This window comes from Toxotes jaculatrix, chromosome 8, assembly GCF_017976425.1.
Source record: "Toxotes jaculatrix isolate fToxJac2 chromosome 8, fToxJac2.pri, whole genome shotgun sequence".
NCBI lineage: Eukaryota > Metazoa > Chordata > Actinopteri > Toxotidae > Toxotes > Toxotes jaculatrix.
The window spans coordinates 4,673,088-4,695,121 of NC_054401.1; the positions used below are offsets into that span (position 1 = coordinate 4,673,088).

General features: G+C 40.4%; 1 protein-coding gene across 5 annotated transcripts; it reads left to right on the forward strand.

The window, feature by feature from the left end:
* Window positions 1-1,835: 1,835 nt before the first annotated feature.
* On the forward strand, window positions 1,836-21,615 carry paqr6 (progestin and adipoQ receptor family member VI). Of its 5 annotated transcripts, none has more exons than XM_041044469.1 (9): window positions 1,908-2,027; window positions 3,771-3,958; window positions 11,616-11,887; window positions 13,682-13,809; window positions 14,503-14,708; window positions 17,149-17,275; window positions 18,315-18,411; window positions 18,792-18,936; window positions 20,089-21,615. In XM_041044469.1, coding segments are annotated over exons 2-9 (1,242 nt in total). In that variant the 5' UTR covers window positions 1,908-2,027; window positions 3,771-3,957; the 3' UTR covers window positions 20,355-21,615. The 5 variants fall into 5 exon arrangements, with proteins under 5 accessions (XP_040900399.1, XP_040900403.1, XP_040900404.1 ...); XM_041044470.1 differs by lacking the exon at window positions 3,771-3,958 and adding an exon at window positions 2,254-2,446 and having other exon boundaries at window positions 1,926-2,027; XM_041044467.1 differs by lacking the exon at window positions 1,908-2,027 and adding an exon at window positions 2,349-2,446.
* The last annotated feature ends 419 nt before the right edge of the window (window positions 21,616-22,034 follow it).

Consider the following 22,034-nt stretch of genomic DNA (forward strand, 5'->3'; position numbering starts at 1 on the left):
CTGTATGAGAAGAGAAAAGGAAAAAAAAAAAAAAAACATGACACGTGTTGTCCTGTTAAAGGTTTTAATTTGGATTTTATTTTTGTACCCAAATGATGTTGTTTATTTTGCTTTTTGTAAGCTAAATCTGAATGAAATATGCAAGAATGTTTAAGGGAAAGGGTTGCTGTTGTCTGTTGATCCACTGAACAAGTTACTCAGATCTGAAGACGGAAAAAAAATACACGTATAATTCAGAACTTATTTATCAAGGTGTCATGTTAGAGGGAAGAGGGAGGGAGAAGCTGATTAGCTTCATGTTGCAGCTAGTCATCGAGGAGTCTCGGAAGAGAGAGGGCCAGCTGACTTTCCCTGAGGAATGTGGGTTGTGTTTGGACCCCTGTAAACTCCTAAAATGTATCCCATCTACATCATCATTTCCATAGTGACTGTCCCATCATGCACAGTGCAAAAGAAAAAATCAGTATATGTGTGTGGCCATGCATTGAACAATAAAAAGAAACTCATAAGATTCTGATGGCCTTCTTCTTATCGCTTCTCTGTGCTGCTTGACCTCCAGTCGCGTCCCGCGGGGAGGTAGCTGCGTTTGTGTGGGCGTGCTGCTTAGGTGAGACATGAAATGTGATTTACAAAGTCCAGTTAAAAGTAACAGATCTGAGAATGTGAGAGCTTCTCAGTCCAAACATCTCACAGAAGTACAAAACACGGCAGCAACTATTTTATCTTTTGTTGAAACAACTGCGAGATAAATGTAAATACACTACACAGTTTACACTACAAAGTAATCTACCAGGAATGTGCGCTTGCATTTGATTGGTCGCTGCAGTGCCATGCCAGATGACATTTGTCAACATTTTTGCAAGACAGTAATTTTTGCTGAAGCCTTTTTTTTTTTCTTGTAGGTCTCAAACTGGTCTGAACACAGCCCCCAGTAAAAGGACATCACATTTCTGATGGAGGTAATAAATACTGTTCAGAGCAATCACAAACAGGAAGCACATGCTTGAATTTGTCCGTCTTTCAGTTCAACAGAAGTGAATGTGAAACTGAACAAACATTTAACATAAAGAGGGCGTTTATCAGGCATGGAGAGTCTGACGAAAGATGCTGCTGCATTTTGGGAAAAGTATTCTCCATTGTTTTTGGAGCTTGGCACATGCAAGGCACCAAAAGTCAAGTTATCTCAACCTCGGCTTGAGTTTGTTGCAAGTCACCTAACTTTGTGGACTGACTTTTTTATTTTTCAGATTAATCCTCACGTCCCTGTACATACAGCAGTGAAACACACAAATGGTGGAAACTACTGGAGTAGCACTGTACTTAATACAGTCATTTATAAAGCAAAACGTTCCTGGGTTTTGGTTTCTCAAATGTGTACATTTGCTTCTTTTTCTGTGATTTTTGTGATTAAGAAAACGTCTTTATTGACGGTTGGTTGGATAAAAGAAGACTCTGAAGCTATCTGAAGACCTCATGTTGGACTCTATGACAGTCCGTACTAATCCTGAATCTAACATCCTTACAGTGAACCTGAACCCTCTGAACTCCCTGGGTCCTTTTAGACACCCTATCTCTGCCTCTTCTCTAAAACTAGGTCTCCATGTGCCATTCTTTCTCTTCTTCTTTTTTTTTTCCCTCCATCTCGTGTTCCTGTCTGTCCCCGGGCCCCATGCCCACCACTAGCCTAGCACACAGAATAACCAATCCCCTGGCAGCAGGGTCAGTGCCTCCCTAACAGGAGGCGGCTGGCACTGGTGCTGGCCCATTTTTTGCTGGGTAAGGGGGTTGGGAAACCTCACTGACCCGAGCCAATCCTCTTTCTGGGAGCCCATGAAGCTGTGGGGTTGCAGGGACCTCGGAGTGGACGGATAGGGTTGCTGGGACAGGATGAGAGGTTTAAACATACAAAAAACCCATTAGTTTAGATTTATAACTTGGTTAAAAGCGCCTGCGATCGGTCTGAGAAATGTCCATGCAGGGGTCTGTGCTCGCAGTGGGGAAATGCCTCGCCTGTTTGGAGTTTATGCGTAAGTAACTTCTCTGTTTTTTTCTTTTGGGGCATGTTTGACTTCACATGTGCGCCTTATCAGTCATTTTCTTGCGGAAAATCTCTTAGAAATGTTGATGCAGGTCGAGCAGAATTGATGCCATCCATGTTTGCTCTCATGTTAATGATGCTGGAGCCCTTGTCCTCCGTGCCTCGTCTCCCAGTCGTGGAAAAACAAGCTTTTCTTTCTTTGCCACATCCAATAGAAAAAAAGTCTCAGCCCTGAGGGTGGGATTTCGACATCGGAGGATCCAGTGGTGTTTTTATTCGCTTACTGCAGGAATGTACAGAGGGCGAGGAAGAGAGGGGGGCGTTTGGTGCAACAGGGACGAGCCAGGCTGGGGAGTAAGGATGGAATAATAAGTTTCGGATTTTCAATCGGACACATAAATCTGAAAGGTCAGACCAGGTTTCTGTGTGTCCTGCACTAACCTGTCTTAGTTCAGCGCAGTTACACCGACTGACCGTGACTGACTGTTTTCGCTTTCTAAGAACTGTCTAATGTTTCAGTAAACCCGCTCCCCTTCCTCTCGTAAAGAGACCCCTGAGCTTATACTCGTAAGTCACTCCCATTTATGGGAACTGAATGTGTCTTTGCCAAAATAAAACAACTTACGAAATACTTGGGAACATTACCTTCATGTTTTCTCACTTCAGAATGATAAATATGTTCTTATAATGGGCTACTGAACTTCTCATGTACTTTGGCGCAATTTGTGTGCGCACATCCTGGGTCAGGCTTAGTATGATTGGGTCCCCTTAAAAATGTTATTTTTATTTTATTTTTAATTTAATTTTTATTTTTAGCTTGATTGCTTTTTTGATTGATTTTTAAAAAATTTTTTAGGCATTATTTTATTTTTTGATGTTTATTGATCCTTATCTTGTTATGTTTGTTATGACAAGCTGTGTGCTTGCCACTGATGCTCAGTTTTTCTCAGTTTTCTCCACGTTTTGCTGTTCTTCTACTTCACAGCAATTCAGACAAGGCATTAAAGTAATGCTACATGTTAATGTATTAATAATGCAAGTCAGATAGTATACTGTAAAATAGTATAACAGTCCGAGAGGGGACATTCTGCATGAGTGCTTTTAGTTTTAGTCAAGTTATTCCAAATTCTCTGCACTGATGGTATCTAAATCTTGATCTTGGAACAGTAAGAACACAATGATCTCAAGGGGGGAGGTGGGACATGTGCAGTAGAAGAACTTAAACCTTGGTGGAAAGGCTTGGTGAAAATTTTGTAACTCCAGCAGGGGAGTCAGTACAGGGATGACATAACCTGTGAAATATGTCCTTTTTCACAATTTTTGTCCAACTGTGAAACAGAACAAGAGAAAGATTTTTTTTTCTTTAACTGATGTCACACAGAAGGAGGTGGTATCATTCAAACCCATGGAATTTTCCCACTGGGACAGTAAAGTTTTTTTTTTTTTTCCTTTTGGATGCATCCTGCTATTTTAAGAATCCAGAGTAATATGCTGTGCAGATGGGTTTTATCTGGAAATTAGCAGGGTGTGTCATTTGTCTGGGAAGCATGCTGTGACTGAAATTTGTTTTTTTTTTTTTGGTACATGACACTTAAAATAAATTACTTATTGATTGATTACTAACTGCAAGCAGGTATCTGTCTGAGTGGCTTGGTGAAGGGATGCTGCTGTTAGGGCTTGTTTTGAGTGTGTGGTACTAAAATAAAACATCTTTTGTGTCTCACTGTTCCAGGGTCGGATGAACTCTAACAAGACCTTTGCAGAAATATGATGGGACAGAAAGTTGTGTTGACATAAAACTGGATGTTTCTGCTGTGCAGAGTAAAACAGGATGTCCTCTCTGGCTGGAGTTTGGACAAAGGAGTGTTCCCACAGGTTTATGTGAAGGCTCTCGGTCATCGAAGTCATGTGATAGTAGAAGTAAGTCAAAGGCAACTGGACTTCCTGTAACCTTTGGGGACATTTAGTCATCCAAGAGGCTTCTTTAGTTCGGCCTGAATGATTTGGAGTAACTTCCTAAATTTGACCATTGTGGGTCACTGACTTCACTTGCTGTTTCGCTGATGTCGTCATCGCCATCATGAGACAGGAAGATCAGTCGTTACAGTGCAGATGTTTTAGTCACACCAGTCCTATAGGCCCAGGGATGGCAATGTCATTTTGTTGGTTAGTTGTTCAAATACTTTTGTCCAGATTCAAATATCTCAATATCTGCCTGATGTATTAGCACCAACGAATTCATGGTTCTCAGAGGATATATTCTTTTCCTCTAGGGCCACCACCAGGTGGACATTTGTGTCCATGAAATTTTGTACACAAGCACGTCCTCCTCTCAGTTAGTTTTAGTACCGTTTGTAAACCCTAAAGTTTTCATCTAGTATCCCTATCAGATCAAATTTTCAGTTAGTCCAGTACTTTGGTTTATGACTAAATACCCCTGAAAACTAATTACATTCCCAAATGTAACTGCGAAGGGGGGTGGGGTGGGGTCGGATCAATCCCCAAAGTATGAATTTATGGATACAAAATCTTCTGAGCCTCTGCTCACTTTTGTTCTATTTTTCAGACACTTAGACCCAAACTGTTGAGGTCAGGCTTATAGCTGGATGGACAATGGAAAAATGGGCCTCTGGGCTCTTTGGTTATTTTCTTTTTTGGTCATTTTGAGTCCTTCATTTTTTTTTGTTTTTTGTTTTTGTCTTGTTTTTAGTCTTTTGGCATTTAGTTTCATTGGTCTTCTTCATTTTGTCTCTTTTTGGTAGTTTTGTGGGGTTTTTGTCTCTTTTTGATCAATTTGCGTATCTTTGTGATTGTTTTGCATTTTTCTTTGTTGTCAGCTTTGGTCTCACTTTGATTGTGTTTGTATTTTTTGGAAATCCTCTTCATCATCTTTGTTTTGTCTCTTTTCAGTAATTTAGTGTTATTTTATGGAATTTTTTGTCTCTTTTTGGTAATTCAGGGCCTCTCTGTTGTTTTGCATGTCATAGGGCCACTCTGTAATCCATCGATGTTGAAATGCCTTTACGAAGGCATCATGCAGGTATTCATAAAATTCCAGAATATGTATTTTTCCTCCAATATGAAACCAACGATAGATAATAAAATCTAAACCTGTCGTGTTTAAATCTTCGGTTTCGTCGAACAACCGCTGTCACACATCGCTCATGTCAACAGTAGCGCGCGCGCCCCAGAGAGCTGGACCACACATGGCTCGTGTTGTTGTTGCTCCAGCGATCCACGTGAGCGCCGAGCAGCGCTTCTTACTGGCTCGCGCGGGACAAGAGAAAAGGAGGCTGACTAGTAGTAGACCTGACACACAATTACAAAACCGAGAGACGAGGGAAGGAAGACACCCACACACACAGAGCCCTGGATGTCACTCCACAGATATTAATAATAATAAAGATTAAAAAGCTTTTAGCGTCTTTACGGAGACAGACGGGGAGGAACTCTTTAACCTCCGCATGTCCCTGGCTCGCGGTAAGTCGACAAACTAAAAGTCTTCGCGCAACAAAGACGCGGAGATGATGTTTTTCGCCGCTGTTCTTCGTCGCGTCGTTGAGGCGAAGTTTAGCAGCGGTGACTCCGTTGATGAGAAGCTGTTGTGTCTTGAGTTGTGCCTGTAAACTTGTGTTTTTAATCTGTTGTTATTGCCGGACTTCTTAGTGGGTAAATTGGTGGGGGGATGGAAGAGGAAATAGGAAACACACACACACATGGGTCCTGAAGGATTGAGACAGAAAATCCATGAGAATTAGCTGCATGTGACTGCCGTGTTTTCCTAAATGGTTGCTCTGGAGATATGTCCGGGAAGTTTTTTTCCCCCCCAAGCTTAGCGATGTTTGGATTTTTCCATAATGTAAGCAGTTCGCACATGGTCTGAAAACTCCTCTCTCCCAGCTTTCAGCAAACACAGGGCATGAGAGAATGTGAAAGTGTCAGAAAATATTTTTAAAAATATGGTTTCCAGCCATCTGATGTAACGTGTTGTCCAAACAACAGCCCCAAAACTAAAAATACTCCGTTTACTATCATGTACAACATGGAAATGCATCAAATCCTCATATTTGAGAACCTGGAACCAGCAAATGTTTAGCATTTTGGCCTCAAACAATGACTAAAATGATTATTCAACAAACAAAACAGTTACTCTATTGACTAATTGATTAATTGGCAAATTGTTGTAACTGTAAATTGCAGACAATCTCTTAAGGGCTGCAGTGTTTAAGCAAACAATTGGTCAATTTGACAACAAAAACATCCGCAGCCCAGTTCCACTGTTAATTGTTATTTTTCAAGCTAAAATTCCACGATGCAGCTTCTTTGTTGTGCGGATTTGCTATTTTTCTCTCTTTTATGTCGTTAAACGTTTTTCTGGGTGTTGCTCAGACACACTTAAACATGTCACCTTGGACATTTTTCTCTATTTTTTATTTTATTTTATTTATTTATTTTTACATTTTATACATTTTTAGTGTAATTGGGGAGCTCGTTATGGTTAGTTGCCGCCCTGTCTCAATTTGTGGCCAAACCTGTCATATTTGATTTCTTTAACTGCAGGTGATTGTAAAAGTGTAATATTGAGTTTAGAAGGATTGGGAGAGAGAAACAGGAAATTCTTGAGTATGAACATGGATCAGCTATGTTGATATTCAGGTGCAGATGCTTTAGTGGAGGAATGGAGTGGGGGTTGAGTGTAAAAAACATGCTGGGGAGTGAGGGGAGGGGTTGAGAATTCACATCTCCGCAGCACAACGCAACCAGCCAGCTGAGGCTTTGTTTCATGTTTAGATTTATGACTTCATACTCGATTAGCAGTGAGTTAAAACTGGTTTCTGTTTGACATTGTGTTCCCTTTATTTCTCAGAGGGTGACAACAGTCACATGCAGAACATATCCAGGTGTTGTTCTTGGTTAAAAATGCCTATTTTGATAGTGATTAACGTTTTGATCTTGTAAGTGAAGTGATGGGCACCTTTTTGTTCTTGCAGTTACACATTGTGACCTGTAAGAACGTATAGGGGCTGTGTTACGTAACGTTGAGCAGTTCTTGTCATGTGAAATGTAGACACTTAGCAGGAAGGGGGTGGCCAAGACGGAGCACCTTGAGACAAACATTCCAGCATGGCCTCAGACTTACAGTAAAAAAGAGGGAAGTTCTGAAACAAGTCTCATGACAAAGTTTAATTGTTTGCTCCTGTGTGCAGGGTTACCCCACAAAGTGTCAGACACTTCCTTTGTGCTGGAGGAGCATTTTTGTATTTTAGAAACTACGAAATATCTGAAAATGTTGAAAAACGTATAGACTCACTTTTCAGCACTGATGTTCAGGGATGAGTAGAAAATCATTGCCGAAACTATTTTGCAACTGAAAACAGCTTCAGTGAACCATACTACAATGCAGTGTAGCCAGATAGCTTATGCTTTGAGTAATACTTTTATTTTCCTAACCTGAAAAACTGGCTCTTTTAATTGCATTGCTCTTAGTCCTGTTCACCAGTATGGCGTTCAGACAGGTGAATGGAGCGTGTTTAGGCATGTTCATGTTCATGTGGTGGCTGTTAAAGGGAATCTGGAAAATATACTTGCAGATTAAATAGATTAAAGCTGGCGCATGATTAACCATAATGAACAATCACAACATGCTGCATGTATTACTCTTGAATTTAAAAAAAAATGTTAATGCAAAAGTACTGAAGGGAAGATTGGGAACCAGTCGGGTATTTCTGTCTCTGGGGTCGTCGTCCTCCGAGCTGAACATGTTTCAGCAGGGCAGTGGAATGCTCTACAGCTTAAACCCAAGGACGAGGCGAGGCTGACGTACATGCAGCATAGGCCGCATGTGTCCATCTTTGTGGGCAACATGCTCTGTGCATAGCCTTCTTATTGTCTGCCTCTGGCCAATAAAGACGTCCATTGAGAAAGGTCACATGACGACATCACAAGCGAGGGTAAAGAATTTCAGAAAATCAGGAGAAGGACGAAAGAAGGAAGGAAGTGTTGTTTGTGTGAATCCAGAATTGAGACAGGACCTGCAGGTAACAACAGCAGTCTGGATGTGACAGTGAGGTACAGGTGATTTAGTGGTTGCTGTTTATCTCATGCGCAGTGAGGAAGATATAGCTTGAATGCCATTAGATGTGTGTTCCTCCCTGTATTTTTTCGAAGGCTTTACAGCAAGCTAAACGACAGAACCTCAAAACACCTCTTCTTTCACCTCACTGAGTTTTTCTCAACTTGGACAGGAGGAGCAGCATAGTTCTTCTCAAAGTCTCCAGGAAACCACAGGCATCTTCTAATGGTGGATGTTATCTTTTGAGGGAGGATGCATGAAAGATTTAATAAACCACTTGCACCAAAAGCCAGTGTCCGAGCCAAGTTTTAGAGAGGCTCTATAAAAGGGAAAACAAATTTTCAACATTAGATTTTTAACCCCGTCTTATATTTCTGTATCAGGCAGCCTCAGTGTGTGTCAGGTCTAACTCAGCACAAATCCATGTGTTTTGTACCATGTGAAAATTTCCTCCTGGTCTCAGGAGAAGCAGTGACTCACTTATTCCATCAAGTGAGCAGGATGATCTCAGAAAGAAGGGTGGGGTGAAGAAGAGTGTGTTTTTGGCCTGTGGCATCCTTGGTAACTTATTTTGGTCCAGGATGTTTATTATTTCATATACTATGTGTTTTTGTCTTGTGATCTTGGAGAGTTGAGTCTTAATGAAAATGAAGTTGTCAGACTAGAGCGTTTTTGTTTTGTTTTTTTCCCCACTAATTGTGTTCTCTGTTTCTGAGCCAGCACTCACTTATCAAGATTCTTCAGTGTCTTCTTGTTTATTGAAGGATCAGCATGTTGTGCCGATGCTTTGGCTCTGGATCTGAGCTTCTGGCTCTGAGTGAAAGCTTGTTTTTGTCATGTATCTTGTGTTTGAAGTTGAGAACACCATGTTCATCCTCTCGGACTCTCTGCTGTGCTTTAAGCATGTACAACTTTGTCACACGGTTTCTCTTTGCTCATGTAGTAGGACAGCATGACAGGACACACTGACACACTTCCTAGGCTCTGTGGAGCTACAGCACATAAATGTCTCCTGATGTCATTGCTGAGATGAGTCTGTGTCCTCGAGAGTGTGTCCACACAAGAGAGACAGAGTGAGGGAGATTTTGCATGCATAGAGGCAATATTCAAATCAGTCACACAGCTTGCAAAAAAAACTGGCTATTCAAATCATTGGTACCGCATGATGCTAATGATCTGAATTCAAATTAGCTTTTTTTTTTTCCCCCACTGTAGCGAAACCCAGTGGCTTTTAGTAGCTGTTGTCATCAACACAAGCTGTGATCTTGTGGGTTGTTGTTGTCTGTGTGCTGCTGTGTTTTCCAGCTGTGATGAGAGCGGGGTTTGTTGTAGTGTGCATGCATGTTCTCCATGGTGGGATAGTGTGTGTGTGCATGTTTGTGTTTGAGAGTGTGAGGCGCCTCATTTCCATCCAGTTCAGTGTGTAACGGTCATGCCTTGGCCCCTCTCCTCTCAAGGCTTTAGTCTCCACAAAGCTCACTCTGTCACAGTTAATAGGCCGGGGCCTGCAGCTGGGTTGCAGTAAGTGGTGGTCGCCCTCTTGTTGTCCCCCGCACTGCCAGAGAGAAGCCCCTCAGGGTAGGAGCTGCAATGACAGGACAGACGCTTGGAAATATTTTGTCTTGTCACGTCTGGGAAGAGATGCCTAAACTCTGTTGAGACACTGACAGGCCAGTAAAACTGCTGGGGTTATGGTCTAATGACAGCTTTGGCTTTCCAGTTGAAAATTTTTGAAGAAGGTAATTTTAGAGTTCATGTCTTCTGAAGTCTGAGATAAAATACTACCAGTGATGTCCAGCTGTGTATGTTGAAAAACAAGTATTCCTTTACTTGGCCTAGTTTCTGTTACAGAGATAATTACAGCAAATCAAACATGTGGCTTACAGTTTATGCTGGCAGACATGTAGGGTTCTGTGAGTATATTAAATAACTTACTTATTACTGGTACACAGACTTGTAGGTGCTCTCTGGCGGACAAACGCCACACTTTTTCTACCTGTGGCATTTCTTTTTATTTTTTCCTCCCACTTCCAAGCTTTATTTCCACTGCATTCTTCCAAGTGCATTATTTTTGCAGTCCAATAAAATGACAGGGAGTGAATTAGGGAATATGAAGAGATCTATACTCAGATTCTGTCATATTACATAAGCAATCATCTCCTTCATACTGTCTCGTTGCCATTTCTCTGCTTCATTTTCTTGTACGTATCAGGAATTTTTCATAGAGAAGAAAGGGTGGAGTTGCATAGAAATTAACAATATTCTTTAAAAAAATCATATGTTTTTATTATTTTTTCATAGTAAAGTAATTAAGTTTCACCAAATATACTGGCAGCTTCCTACTAGCTCAACTGCAGATGTCCAGACTTGATGAATAAGATTGTCAAGGTACAGTTTGCTGTGTAAAGTTAAAAACATGTTGTGGTGAAAGAAACGGTTATTTGATGACGTTCCCCTTCTGCTGATGAGAAGGAATGCTTTGTGCAATATTGGCTCTCACAAACATGTTGTTATTATCATGCCTGCTCCCTGTGTCTGGCAACTGCAGTGTGACAATACCAGGCATTCTTCAAATCGATGTCTGGGTACATCTCAGGAGCAGCCACAATGGGAGGTTGTTCTCAGTGTCAGCTCCAGTCGGCAAAGACATCGCACTCGACGACTCTGTCATATAAAGTTTTTAATGGTCATGTAACATGTGCCCTGTGATCATAATCCCAAAGATGAACCTGGAACACAATATCCAGAAATCCAATATGTTGCAACTGTGTCAGTGGCCTTTGTTGATGACAGTATGTCAGACTGAAGACCAAAACAAGCCAGATGGTGTTTAGTTCGCTGTAATGAGGACAGAAAGGATCCGAGTGCACTGAAAAGAGGGGTTTCTCCTGTGGACAAAAACCTGTGCAGCCATTTAATCACACATCTTGTGTTTAGCACAACCATTCATGACTGTCAATGATTTTGTGTAATGACATTGAAATTTGATTAATTGTTATTATATTCATGTTAGTTATTTTGCAAATGCAAATATCTGTTGGTTTTCTGTCTTGTTTGAGAGTACTGAATGTTTTTAGGTTTGGGACTGTTTGACTTTTGAAGTGTTGATATGTGACTAGAAAAGAAGTGTTGATGTGGATTTCCTACTATTTTATAAACAAACATTTTGTAAAATATGACATTTTACACAACAAGTGATTGATTGAGAAATTATCTGGCATACGAATTGATCATGGAAATAGCCATCTCAAGTCCACAGTGTCCACCGTCTAAAGGGAGAGAGTTTTTAAATCTATAAGTTTCTATAGCAAGTTTTAACCTAACCCACAAACCTTGGACAGGAAACCTCAGAGACCTGCAGGTGACATAGGACTGCAGTAGCTATCTCAGGCAGGGACCTGAAAACTGATCACAATCACCTTGAATTGGTGGTGATATCACAATTTTGCTGCTCTGCTGTTGTCTGATTGTGAGTGTTTTTTTTTTGTGTGTGTGTCGTTGCAGTGTTCCCAGTGTGGCGGGGGATCGGGGCCAGTAGTGGCGTCGGAGGTGGATGGAGCCAGGGCTGGGGACGCTGCTTGCGATGGGACCCCGACAGTCCAGGACAAGGGGCCCGGATCCCAGTGTTTGACTACCCTGTGTGGTTAGTCCTCTGTCGTGGGGGGCGTGCCAGGCTCAGGGAGGTTTGTCAGAGAGGGAGGGGTGCCATCAGACTGCCCACAGACATGCTCAGCATCAAGCTTCCCCAGCTTTTTGACATCCACCAGGTCCCTAAGGTAAGGAAGGAATAAGGTTCTCTACAAGGTTTACTTTGTATCTGGATGCCTTTCTTACAGTTTTTTTTTTTTTTATCCTGCTGTAAATACCAAACGTCCTGCGATGACTCTCGGAAATAACCTGTTGTAACTTTGCATGGGCTCCATTAATTAACTAAAAGGTGAGGGTGAATGCAGTGAAAGCTAGAGACAGAGGCAATTTAGAATTATTTGTACAGTAGAGTAACTTGTCTGTGACACATATTTCATGGACAGGAGTGGTTTTCATAGCTCTAGATTTACAAGATCAAACAATAAAATATTGACAAAGGAAGATATATATATATATATTTTTTTTGGCATATAAATAAGCTGTAGTAAGTAGTCTCAACCAGACAGTTGCTCCTGCAGATAAATTTAAAAGGACCTTTAGATCGATCACATTGTGCCCAAAAGTAAATATGTGTATAACCAACAGGCCACGGGGTTGTTTTTAACACTCTCACCTCAGTAGGAAAGATATGTGGTAGCTGACTGGGGCAGACAGGCTGTCGACAGTTGGCAGAGCCCTGCAGATCAAGCATCTGTGCTGGCAGGCGTGTGCGCTCTGCCTAGGTGACATTATCTTAGGTGTTAAGTTGTTATTGTTGAAGCAGTTTTACATCACATTTCCAGCGGACACTTTCAGTGTCAAGTACTAAAAATGTGTGTCCTTGTTTTTCCATTGGTAGCTTATATAAAGTCAGTATAGGTAGAATAACACGTTTGATGCACCAGTGAATGATAAAGAACACGTGTTTATTTTAGATACTTTACAGGACATACTTGTGGAAATGTAAGAAGATCTCAGCTTAATGCCCTTAATCATTTGATCCCATTGGACTTGAAAGTTGCATGGCACAACATAAGATTCTCAAATACTCTTGTACAGTGTGTTCGAACTGACATGCTGATGACAGATTTCTCCTGCTTGGGAAAATATTTACACTGCTGTCATCTTTGTTTATCTTCACAACTTCCTTCTTTGCACATTTAGTTAGAGCCTGAGAAATTGTGGTCTGTGCAAACCTGTTTTCCATTCTTCCTCCAAATACATGCCAGTGTGTGACAGTTAGTAAGATAGACTGAAGAGAACTGAAGCAGTGGATCTTAATCTCAAGAGTCAAGACAGAAAAAGAAGAATAAAGTTCTGCTGTACAATTTTTTTAAGATAAACTTAGATTTTTGCTTGTGAAATGTTGGATAGTTTTTCTGCCTTTTATTGTGTTTTCTAATTTATTATTCAGATAAAACAATAAATGGTTGAACAACCCATAGACATACGCTGTCTGTGACTGCTTTGTTTTAAGAGGTCAACGACCAAAAGCCGTTTGGGATAGAGCCTGACCAGGAAATTGACTGGGCTCATAATAGATTATTGCAGATCTATAGCATCATCAGTGCATGTGTATCAGTACATATCTAGATCACAGTTCTTTAAGAGCTAAATAAAAGGGGTTGTTATCAAAAATGTTTGTTTACGTTATAAAATTAAGATAAGCTGGCATATTACCTGATTTATCTGATATTGATATTGGCCTCACAAATCTGGTGTTTGCAGGACTATAGTTTTTTTGAAGCACACACTGTACTCATACAAAATTTGTTTCTGATATTGACAATGGCGAGAGGTCATTAAAAACATATGGTTCTGCACACTCTCCCCGAGCTCCTGATCTCACCTGGGAGCAGGTGATGACTGAATTGCTCCCCGCTGGCATCAGCAGAGTTCTGTACAGTGTCATTGTTCACCTGGGCTGTCTGGTTGGTCCTCAGGTGTTCAGAGAGGATAGCATCATCTCTGGATACCGTCACCCTCGGAGCTCCGCGCTGGACTGCGTCCTCAGCAGCTTCCAGATGAATAACGAGACCATCAACATCTGGACCCACTTCCTACCAACATGGTGTGTGCAAAACACATGTTCTCTAAATCAAAGCCAAACACACTGATCACATTCATTTATTGTGTCTTAGTATGAAATAGTTTGTGAATATATTTTTTTTTTCAATGCACTTCACAGCGTGTTACCATTCCCCAAGATCAACATTTATCTCTGTGTGCAACTTAGTTCCAATATAGTCATCCAATAATTTGAATTAAAATAGCATAAAAAAATCTACTGTTAAATACATAACATAGGATACATTCAACCACTGTTCATAGTCCTTTTGCTTATCAGAAGAAATGGAAAGCTGATGACTGAGACCAGAGAAAATCTTGAAATCTGTAAAATGGACACGCGTTATTTTTTTCCAGCTGTAAAAACAGGAAGTTTCTAAGGATCAGTAGAAGTATGTGGATCTTTGTTTGGTATCTGATATGTTAGTCCTTGAATTCCTTATAGTGCTGGAGAAATAATCAACTGGTGGATTAAACATACTTTAAAGATTTTTAGATAGGTGGGGAAAGTTGATGCAGGATCCTCCAAAACATAGATAAGCCTTAATCAAAATACACACGAGACAAGTCCAGGATGTTAGAAAAGTCCAAGCACAACAGCCGTGAAGAGCGTGGGACAGTTTTAGACAAAGGGAAGCAGTTTTGAGCTGAGTTGCTTATTATGAAGGAATAAGACAAAGCTGTTTTTGTGTCCCAGGTATTTCCTGTGGCGTTTCTGCGTCCTCTGCTCCACTCTGAACTTCCTGACCGACAGTTACACCTGGCCCCTGCTGGTGTACATGCTGCTCATTTGCATTTACCCGTTCACCTCCAGCTGTGCACACACCTTCAGCACCATGTCTCCAGAGTCCCGCCACATCTGCTATTTCTTTGACTACGGAGCGCTCAGCCTCTACAGTCTGGGTAAGACTTGAGACTTATTTTGGGCGGGGAACTGGAGCATCTTGAATTCGTGATTGTCATCTTGATTGTCTGGGCTCCGTAAACAACGGGTGCCAAGTTAGTGAGTTAAGCCAAGATGAGCAAGCCAGAGCACTACAAAAGAGTTTTATCAAGTGAAGGTAAAGCTACATGCAGAGCAGTCGTGTCATTCATTGGTCAGTCATCTAATGCTACAGTACAAAATAAGCATCAAGATCACCTGTATTTTGAAAATGGGATTTTACTAAGCCCACTGTATGTGGATGAATCACTGAAACTGAGTCAGATGAACTTTTTCCTGCAAACGAAGGGCTGAACAGGGTGAATGCAAATGCTCCGATGCCTCAGGAATGTTTAGTTTTTCTGTTCATTTTGTTCCACACCTAAGCGCAAGTTGTTCTCTCAGTCAGCCAAATAATGTAAATGATACCATTGTACCAACCACTAAGTGTATGATGCAAAGAGTGCTGTCAGCCATCCCCAGGTAAATAAAATGCCACATGAATTTTACTTTTTCCCCCTTTGTGTAAACCGACAAGTGAAAAGCTCCAAATTCATCTGGATTTCAGGATGTTTAAGTCACAGTGCTTTTGTATTGTCAGCCGTCCAAAGAATGAAACGTTTGATCAGAAAGGAAAGCACCTTTACTATCACATGCAGAATAAGGGTGGTGCTCTTCCTTAGGCAGAAACCTTGAACTGTTTAAAACCATAGCAAAGTCGAGCAGCTTATTTTACACAGAACAGTACTGACAGGTGAACTGACCAGAAAATAACTTAATAGCATTAATGTGATTAGTATCTGAGAACCAACAGGCTGAAGTTAGATGAAAGCTGGGCTTATTATTTGGCTCTTTGCAGTAATCGTCTTTTTCCAAGAACGCTGACTTGACTTTTTTTTTTAGGGAAGCCATGAGATTACATGGTATTTTTCCTTCCTGTGATATGTTGTTTGCCTGGCAAATGACAGCAATGATAGCAGAACATTCGAAGCATTGTTGCTTCTGTTTGCCTTTTATTTATCATTGCTGTGAGCGTCTGCCGGATGTGATCAGGACATGTCTGATTTCCATATCATCTTAAGCCACATGTGATAGTAGCTCTCCTTTCTGCCTCCCTCCTGAGAAATGATTTGTTTCACGGATTATCTGCGGTCCAGCCATTTCTCACACATCTTTTCAGCCAAGTACATGTAAGTAGGGCTCACCAATCAGAAGCGGCATGCTGATCGTGCACAGGTCAGGCTAACGCAATCAGTATAACCTGCTCCACCTGCTCCTTCATTTGTGAAATGGCTTCAGCTGGAGCAGAAGCGGAGTTACGGGATTTAATCCACAGTCAATTTATACCAGCACCTGGAAAAATCACCACAAGCATTTGCATGACGAAAAAGTCCGGTGAAAAGTCTGAAAATGATGCTCAGGCCCGAAGCAGAAAACAGACAATTACAGCAAAATTGTGTATCGAATCGAAATCGCAATATTTGCCAGAAAAATTGCAATTAGAACTTTTCCTAGAATCGTTCAGCCCTGCATGTAAGGCAGATTTATTTTATTAGCTCTTGACCTTTTAGAACCAGGCAGAACTGTGTGTTTTATGGTAACCCAACCACGTTAATTGCTGTATGTATCAGTGTATATGTCTACAGTTGCAACAGTGTGTGTATATTTCAGATTATAGTGTGTTTGTCATTATGGGAGTGTTTATGATCCCTACACCATATATAAGAGCCCACCTGCAGGCCAGCAGTCAACCATTAACAGCATTAAACGAAGGCCTCTTCAAAATGATGTGACCCTTGGCAGCCTGGTTCTTAATCTGTCTCAGTGTAAAATTTTCAAAAGTCTGTCTCTGGGGTAAGAGCTGCAGGAGGGTTTCCTCACTGCAGGACAAAAAAAAAAATCACAAACTTTACAGTTAGAGACCGAGCTTTGATGAGAGGATTCTTTTGAAGCATTCAGTCCAGCAGACGCTCTGTAGGGAAGAAGATAAAATCGACACTGTGCTTCTTCTGATTGAAAGTCTTCAGATTTTTCCAGTACACTGAAAAGCTTTCAGTTTGGGCAGAACTGTGCTTGTAATTAAAAACAAACTCTAAAACTGTGGCTACTTATTTTAAAGACTTAGAAATTTAAAAGCCACATTTATTTTCCTACTTTGGTGACTCCCAGTGGTTGTATCAGAAAAGACACTTTTTTCATGTCCATTCTTCACTAACACCTCAATAGAAATCTACAAGTTGTGGCCTTAAATACTCAAATGGGTAATTGTAAATATATTTTTTTTTAATTTTTGTATACTGTACTGTTTGTAAACTAAAAGCTTATTCAAAAACTTTTCCTCGAGTCAAGATAGATGGTATTACATTAACCTCTCAGGTCAGATCACTTAACATTATTATAATGTCCTGTGTTTGTTTTCAGGTTGTGCCATAAGCTATGGATATTATGTCATGCCAGACTGCTGGGTGAACAGTTTCCTCCATCAGCATTTTGTTCCCATCGCCATTGGAAACACATTGTTCTGCACCAGCCTGTCCTGTTATTCCAGGTAAGAAGTTGCCTCCCCCAGGCGTGTATAGAAAATTCAGTGTTTAAGTTTCTGACTTTTAGGAGTTAAGGTAAAATATGCAGTGGCTTCAGAAAATATTGAGACACTTTTGCTTTTTGCATGTTATTGTGTTGTAGATTTAATTTAAATGGATAAAATTGCCATTTTTGCCTGTAAATGTACACTTAATAACCAACAATGACAAACCCAACAGTCACTCCGGCAGAGATTCAGAAGTAATTTATATCCTCTACAACATGAAGTTAAATCTCCCTTTAACATGAGGCTTGTGGTTGGTTGAAAGTAGATGTCAGGACAAATAGTTTTGTTTTGAGTGCAGGTTATATAATGTGACTTCTCTATGCCAGGAAAATACAAGGTTTCAGTGCTTCCCTCAGACTTTGGTTCTTGCCAGGATGGAAAAGTCTCTGAACCAGCATTTACACCGTTATGTGACACTTAAACCTTCCACTGAAACTCAGACGAATTAAATTCCTTTAGTCTCAGCAGCTCTTAAAGACATGGTGACCCACTCCAGCCACTCAATGACAGGAGAAGTCCTGGAGCATGTTACTAGCTTTAGATGGAGTCAGTATCAACTCTCTCTGCCAACACTAGGGTCAAAGGGTCTTGAGCTTGTAATGTGACAGTAATTATTTGATATCATATGCAGGCTGAAACAAAAAAACTAACTTGCACAGTGTAAAAAATAAAGTGTGACCAATACTGGATTTTTGAGACTGATACTCTGTGCTGGACTTACTTGTTACTCATTGGCCAACATTTACACCAAAACCAAAACATTTCCAATAGGCTAATATAAGTCATGAGTTAATATTAACTTGAGTAAGAAGACAGGGAAGTTAAAGATTACTAATAATAGCCTTACATTTGAAAACTCCGTGCTGTTACTGAAACCCAGTGGATTTACACATTTATTGAGGGGAGAATATATTTTTGTTTCTGCATATGTTTTTGCCGTGTATAGGTGAAAATGTACAAAACATGATTGATTACTTTCCTTTGTCTGTCTCCACAGGTTCCTGGAGTTGCAATTCCCACAGAGAAGTAAAGCTCTAAGGACAGGAGCGTTTGTTGTCCCTTTTATATTTGACACTGTCCCTCTGTTTTACAGGGTGAGTGTTAGGACTGGTCGTGCACACTTGCATTCTTCTCTGCCTGAATTTGAAACCCCATGAGCCGCTGTATTTTGTAAAAGCCACATAATTAACTGGTTTGTGTGTTTGTATTATTATTACATAAAGGCGCAGAGCTGATTAGTGCTTCTGGCAGGACTTTGGCTCACTAACGCCAAAACTGATTTCCTTCCCTAATCTAATACAAATGTATTGCTGCCATCGGTTAATTCCCCTAATCACTGTAATTGTTTGTGCAATACACAAGTCATGTCTTGGAGTTTTTATCCTTAACTAGGTCAGAAATTATGTAACAGTGTAATCGATCACTATTGTTTTCTGAATATATTCCATTTTAAAATCTGTTTGTCTCTGCATAGATCCTTCTGTGCTGTGGGGGAAGCTGCAGCCCAAGCGACGCCGTGTCCAGTCACTGTTACCACCTCCTCTTTGCCTTCCTCACCTGTTTCCTGTTTACCGCCCACCTCCCGGAGAGGTTGGCCCCAGGGCGATTTGACTACTTTGGTATGTCATTCGTGGATGTTGCGTGCACTGACGAATGCTTCAAATCTTGATTTTAGCAAGAAGAAATTTAGGCAAACTGTCTGTGAATGCATCACCCTCTATCCTTACTGTGTGAGAAAGTACGAATGGAAATAGATGTGGGTAAGATTTTATCCAAAACAGCTGCAGTGAAGTTGTAGATGAGCACATTTTCTTTAGGCACCTTCAAGATGTGATCAAGTGTAACTTTATGAATCAAAAGTATGAAAAAGAACATGTATGTAAAGGAAAACAACTGGCAGTGTTCAAATCATGCAATGACTTTAACAGAGCTGTATCATTAGAGAGCTTTTACCCCCCACATGGGGCCATAACCTTAATTTTTCCCGTCTTTTGTCTTTGCCTGTTCTTGAATGTTTTCCCTTCTGACCACTGGACAATTGACACAAAACCGCAGCCCAGTATCAAACAGGCTTTTGATTTGCTAGCGTGTAAACTTGTATAAACTTTTCTGCTCGTTTCTGTGGTTATTGTACTGTTTTGTTCATTTTGGTGAGGTTTCACGCAGGTTTCATTGTCTACAAATGTCCGAGTTTCACACGCTTCCAAATGCAGAGGAAGCGCATTGAAGCTGCATTGTGCATTGAGAGTAGACTGTTTGATGATGATGTTAAAAACAGCTCAATAAAAGTAGCCAATACAAAGTACAGTTTAACACCAAGCCAAAAACTTAATTGTTATTAATTTGATTTAAGGTGAAAACAAAAAAATGCTCTGTGTCTCACTTAGTTTTGAAACTTGCTTCTATCCCCAGACTAAATATTTTTTAAATTAATTTTACCAGACCTTGATAGCTGAGATTAGGGCTGGAACTAACTTATATTCTTACGTTTGAGAAAGCAAATTCTTATGTTTAAGAAGCTGGAACCAGAAAACAGTTGGTATTTTTGCTCTATAACTGACTTTAAACAGGTAATCGAAACCAAATAAAAATAGTTGCAGATTTATTTTCTATCGACTGACTTACCTTTTCTGCTCTAACTGAAAACAGAATTTACATTTGGTAAATTGTGTATGAGGTAAAAAATTAAGCTGTGTGCATATTTCATTTTTAGCTCCGCACCTGTCTGTTTCACACTTTGAATCTTGTCTCATCTTCTCATCGTCACACAGGCCACAGCCACCAGCTCTTCCACGTCAGCGCTGTGGTAGGGACCCACTTCCAGATGGAGGGCGTGATAGCAGACATGACGTCGCGGAGGGCGTGGCTCGTGGCCCACGGGGCGATGCCTTCCTTCCTGGGGACCATCGGGGTGCTGGTCGTCAGCCTCGTCCTCAACCTGGGCATTATCGGTATTTTCAGTGCCCCGCTGCTGTGGAAACCCCGCCGCAGCTCCAACCAGCCGCACACACCAACATGCGAGTGCAAGGAGCAGTAAGGATTTGTTTTCCACCTTCAGCCACAAAACGGCTGATTCACTTTCCAAAGGAAAGGTTTGGGCTGTTTGAGATGATTATTAACAGATGACAGAAGTGCTTGTTTAACACCAGCAGTTTTATCCTTCAGACATAAAGCTCTTGATACATTATGTTAAGTGCTAAAGCATTTTCCTAACAAGTATTTGTTCATGTGTTAACTCAGAAGCTGAGGACCCAGTCACATTTATTGAAGCCTTTTTTCTGATGCTACATTAGGCTTGTATGTGAGGGGCTGAAAACATGTCTACAAATGTCTGTTTTAATTTATTTTTAACGGTCCCTGATGAGCATTCAGAAAGGCTCTGGGTTGAAGGAAGCACGCTGTAATAACACAACACACAAGTGCCTTATTGTAGACCTACACTTCGTTTACAGTGTTTACAGTAGATCACTACAAGTGCAAGTTTAAATCTCAAACTGGAAACATTAAAAGTCACAGTTTGCAGGGATTATATTTTGATAATCCTTTTTTTTAGCTGGTTCTAGGCCAGACTATCCTTTACTTCATTAAGGATTTATTGAAAATATTCTTTGTAACTGGACTACTTGGTTAGCATGGGATTGTTCTGTGTATAAAGCAGCGTAGACAACCCTCATTCAACTCAACATAATATAATGCAGATTGGATTGCCAGCTCTTATACATCCACCTATTGATTCCACTCTGCGCTGACTGGAATTGATTTGCTGGCAAATGTGGTTCTTTTTCTGATTGCCTGCCTAATTATGAGCCCCACAATCTGCCCTCAACAGGGCAAAAAAAAAAAAAAAAAAAAAAAAGAGAAAAGTTAGTGCAGCGGTGATTAAAAGACAGGTACCATTTTTATAACTCTGTGTTGCCATGGCAGCGCTATAGTGGCCTCATGCCCCCTGAAGGTCTTCAGCAATTTTTATGTTCTGAACAAATGGCACCATTTTCTCTTGTTCTTCCATCACGTATCATAAGATCCATTCTGAACATCTATCATGTATAATTACACAAAAAATCATTGGCTTCAATTCGACTTTGTAAAAATTTACATATTTCCAGTCAGATTTCCAGCAATTTCTAACAATTATCGGTGGAATTAAGAGAAATTGTGAGGAAAAAAAAGTCTATTTAATCATTGTGTGGGGTCATATTAATGTGGGGGTCTTGTGGTGTTGCAGCAGTTTAAAAAAAAAAACAAAAAACCAGTAACACTCCTTTATATACTGCATTATCTTGTTGTCCTATGGAGACTGTTGTTTACATTTACCACTGAAATAATAATTGTCCTCTATTTATAGAATTTTATGATATTTATTGCTTATTTTAGTTGCAGAAATAGAAATGAAGAAGAGTGTTTTTTTTTCTTTTTTTTTTGGGTGGGGGGGGGGGGGGGGGGGGGTATCTAGCATACTATAAAAAAGGCAACTATAATTCTTAATAAATTGATGATTCACACTGAAAAGTCCATTTTACCAAGTTATTTTTGACCATTATTGAGCCTTAAAACAAGTGAACAATGTTATTTCTGTAGGTTTCCAGCACTGATCAACTTATTTGGGGATTTTGATAAAAATGAGCGTCTGTATTAGACCTGAAAGATTAGATCAGTTATTGCAACTGTTTTTACAGATCTTTTGAATCAGTTTTCAGGCAAAAATGTTAAACATTCT

Bases quoted from the DNA above. Each gene is read 5' to 3' on its own strand.
- paqr6 (XM_041044465.1), top strand. From the start codon at position 1,967: ATGTCCATGCAGGGGTCTGTGCTCGCAGTGGGGAAATGCCTCGCCTGT. The intron at 13,810-14,502 runs GTGTGTGCAAAA...TTTGTGTCCCAG, and splicing joins ACCCACTTCCTACCAACATG to GTATTTCCTGTGGCGTTTCT. The intron at 14,709-17,148 runs GTAAGACTTGAG...GTTTGTTTTCAG, and splicing joins GCTCAGCCTCTACAGTCTGG to GTTGTGCCATAAGCTATGGA.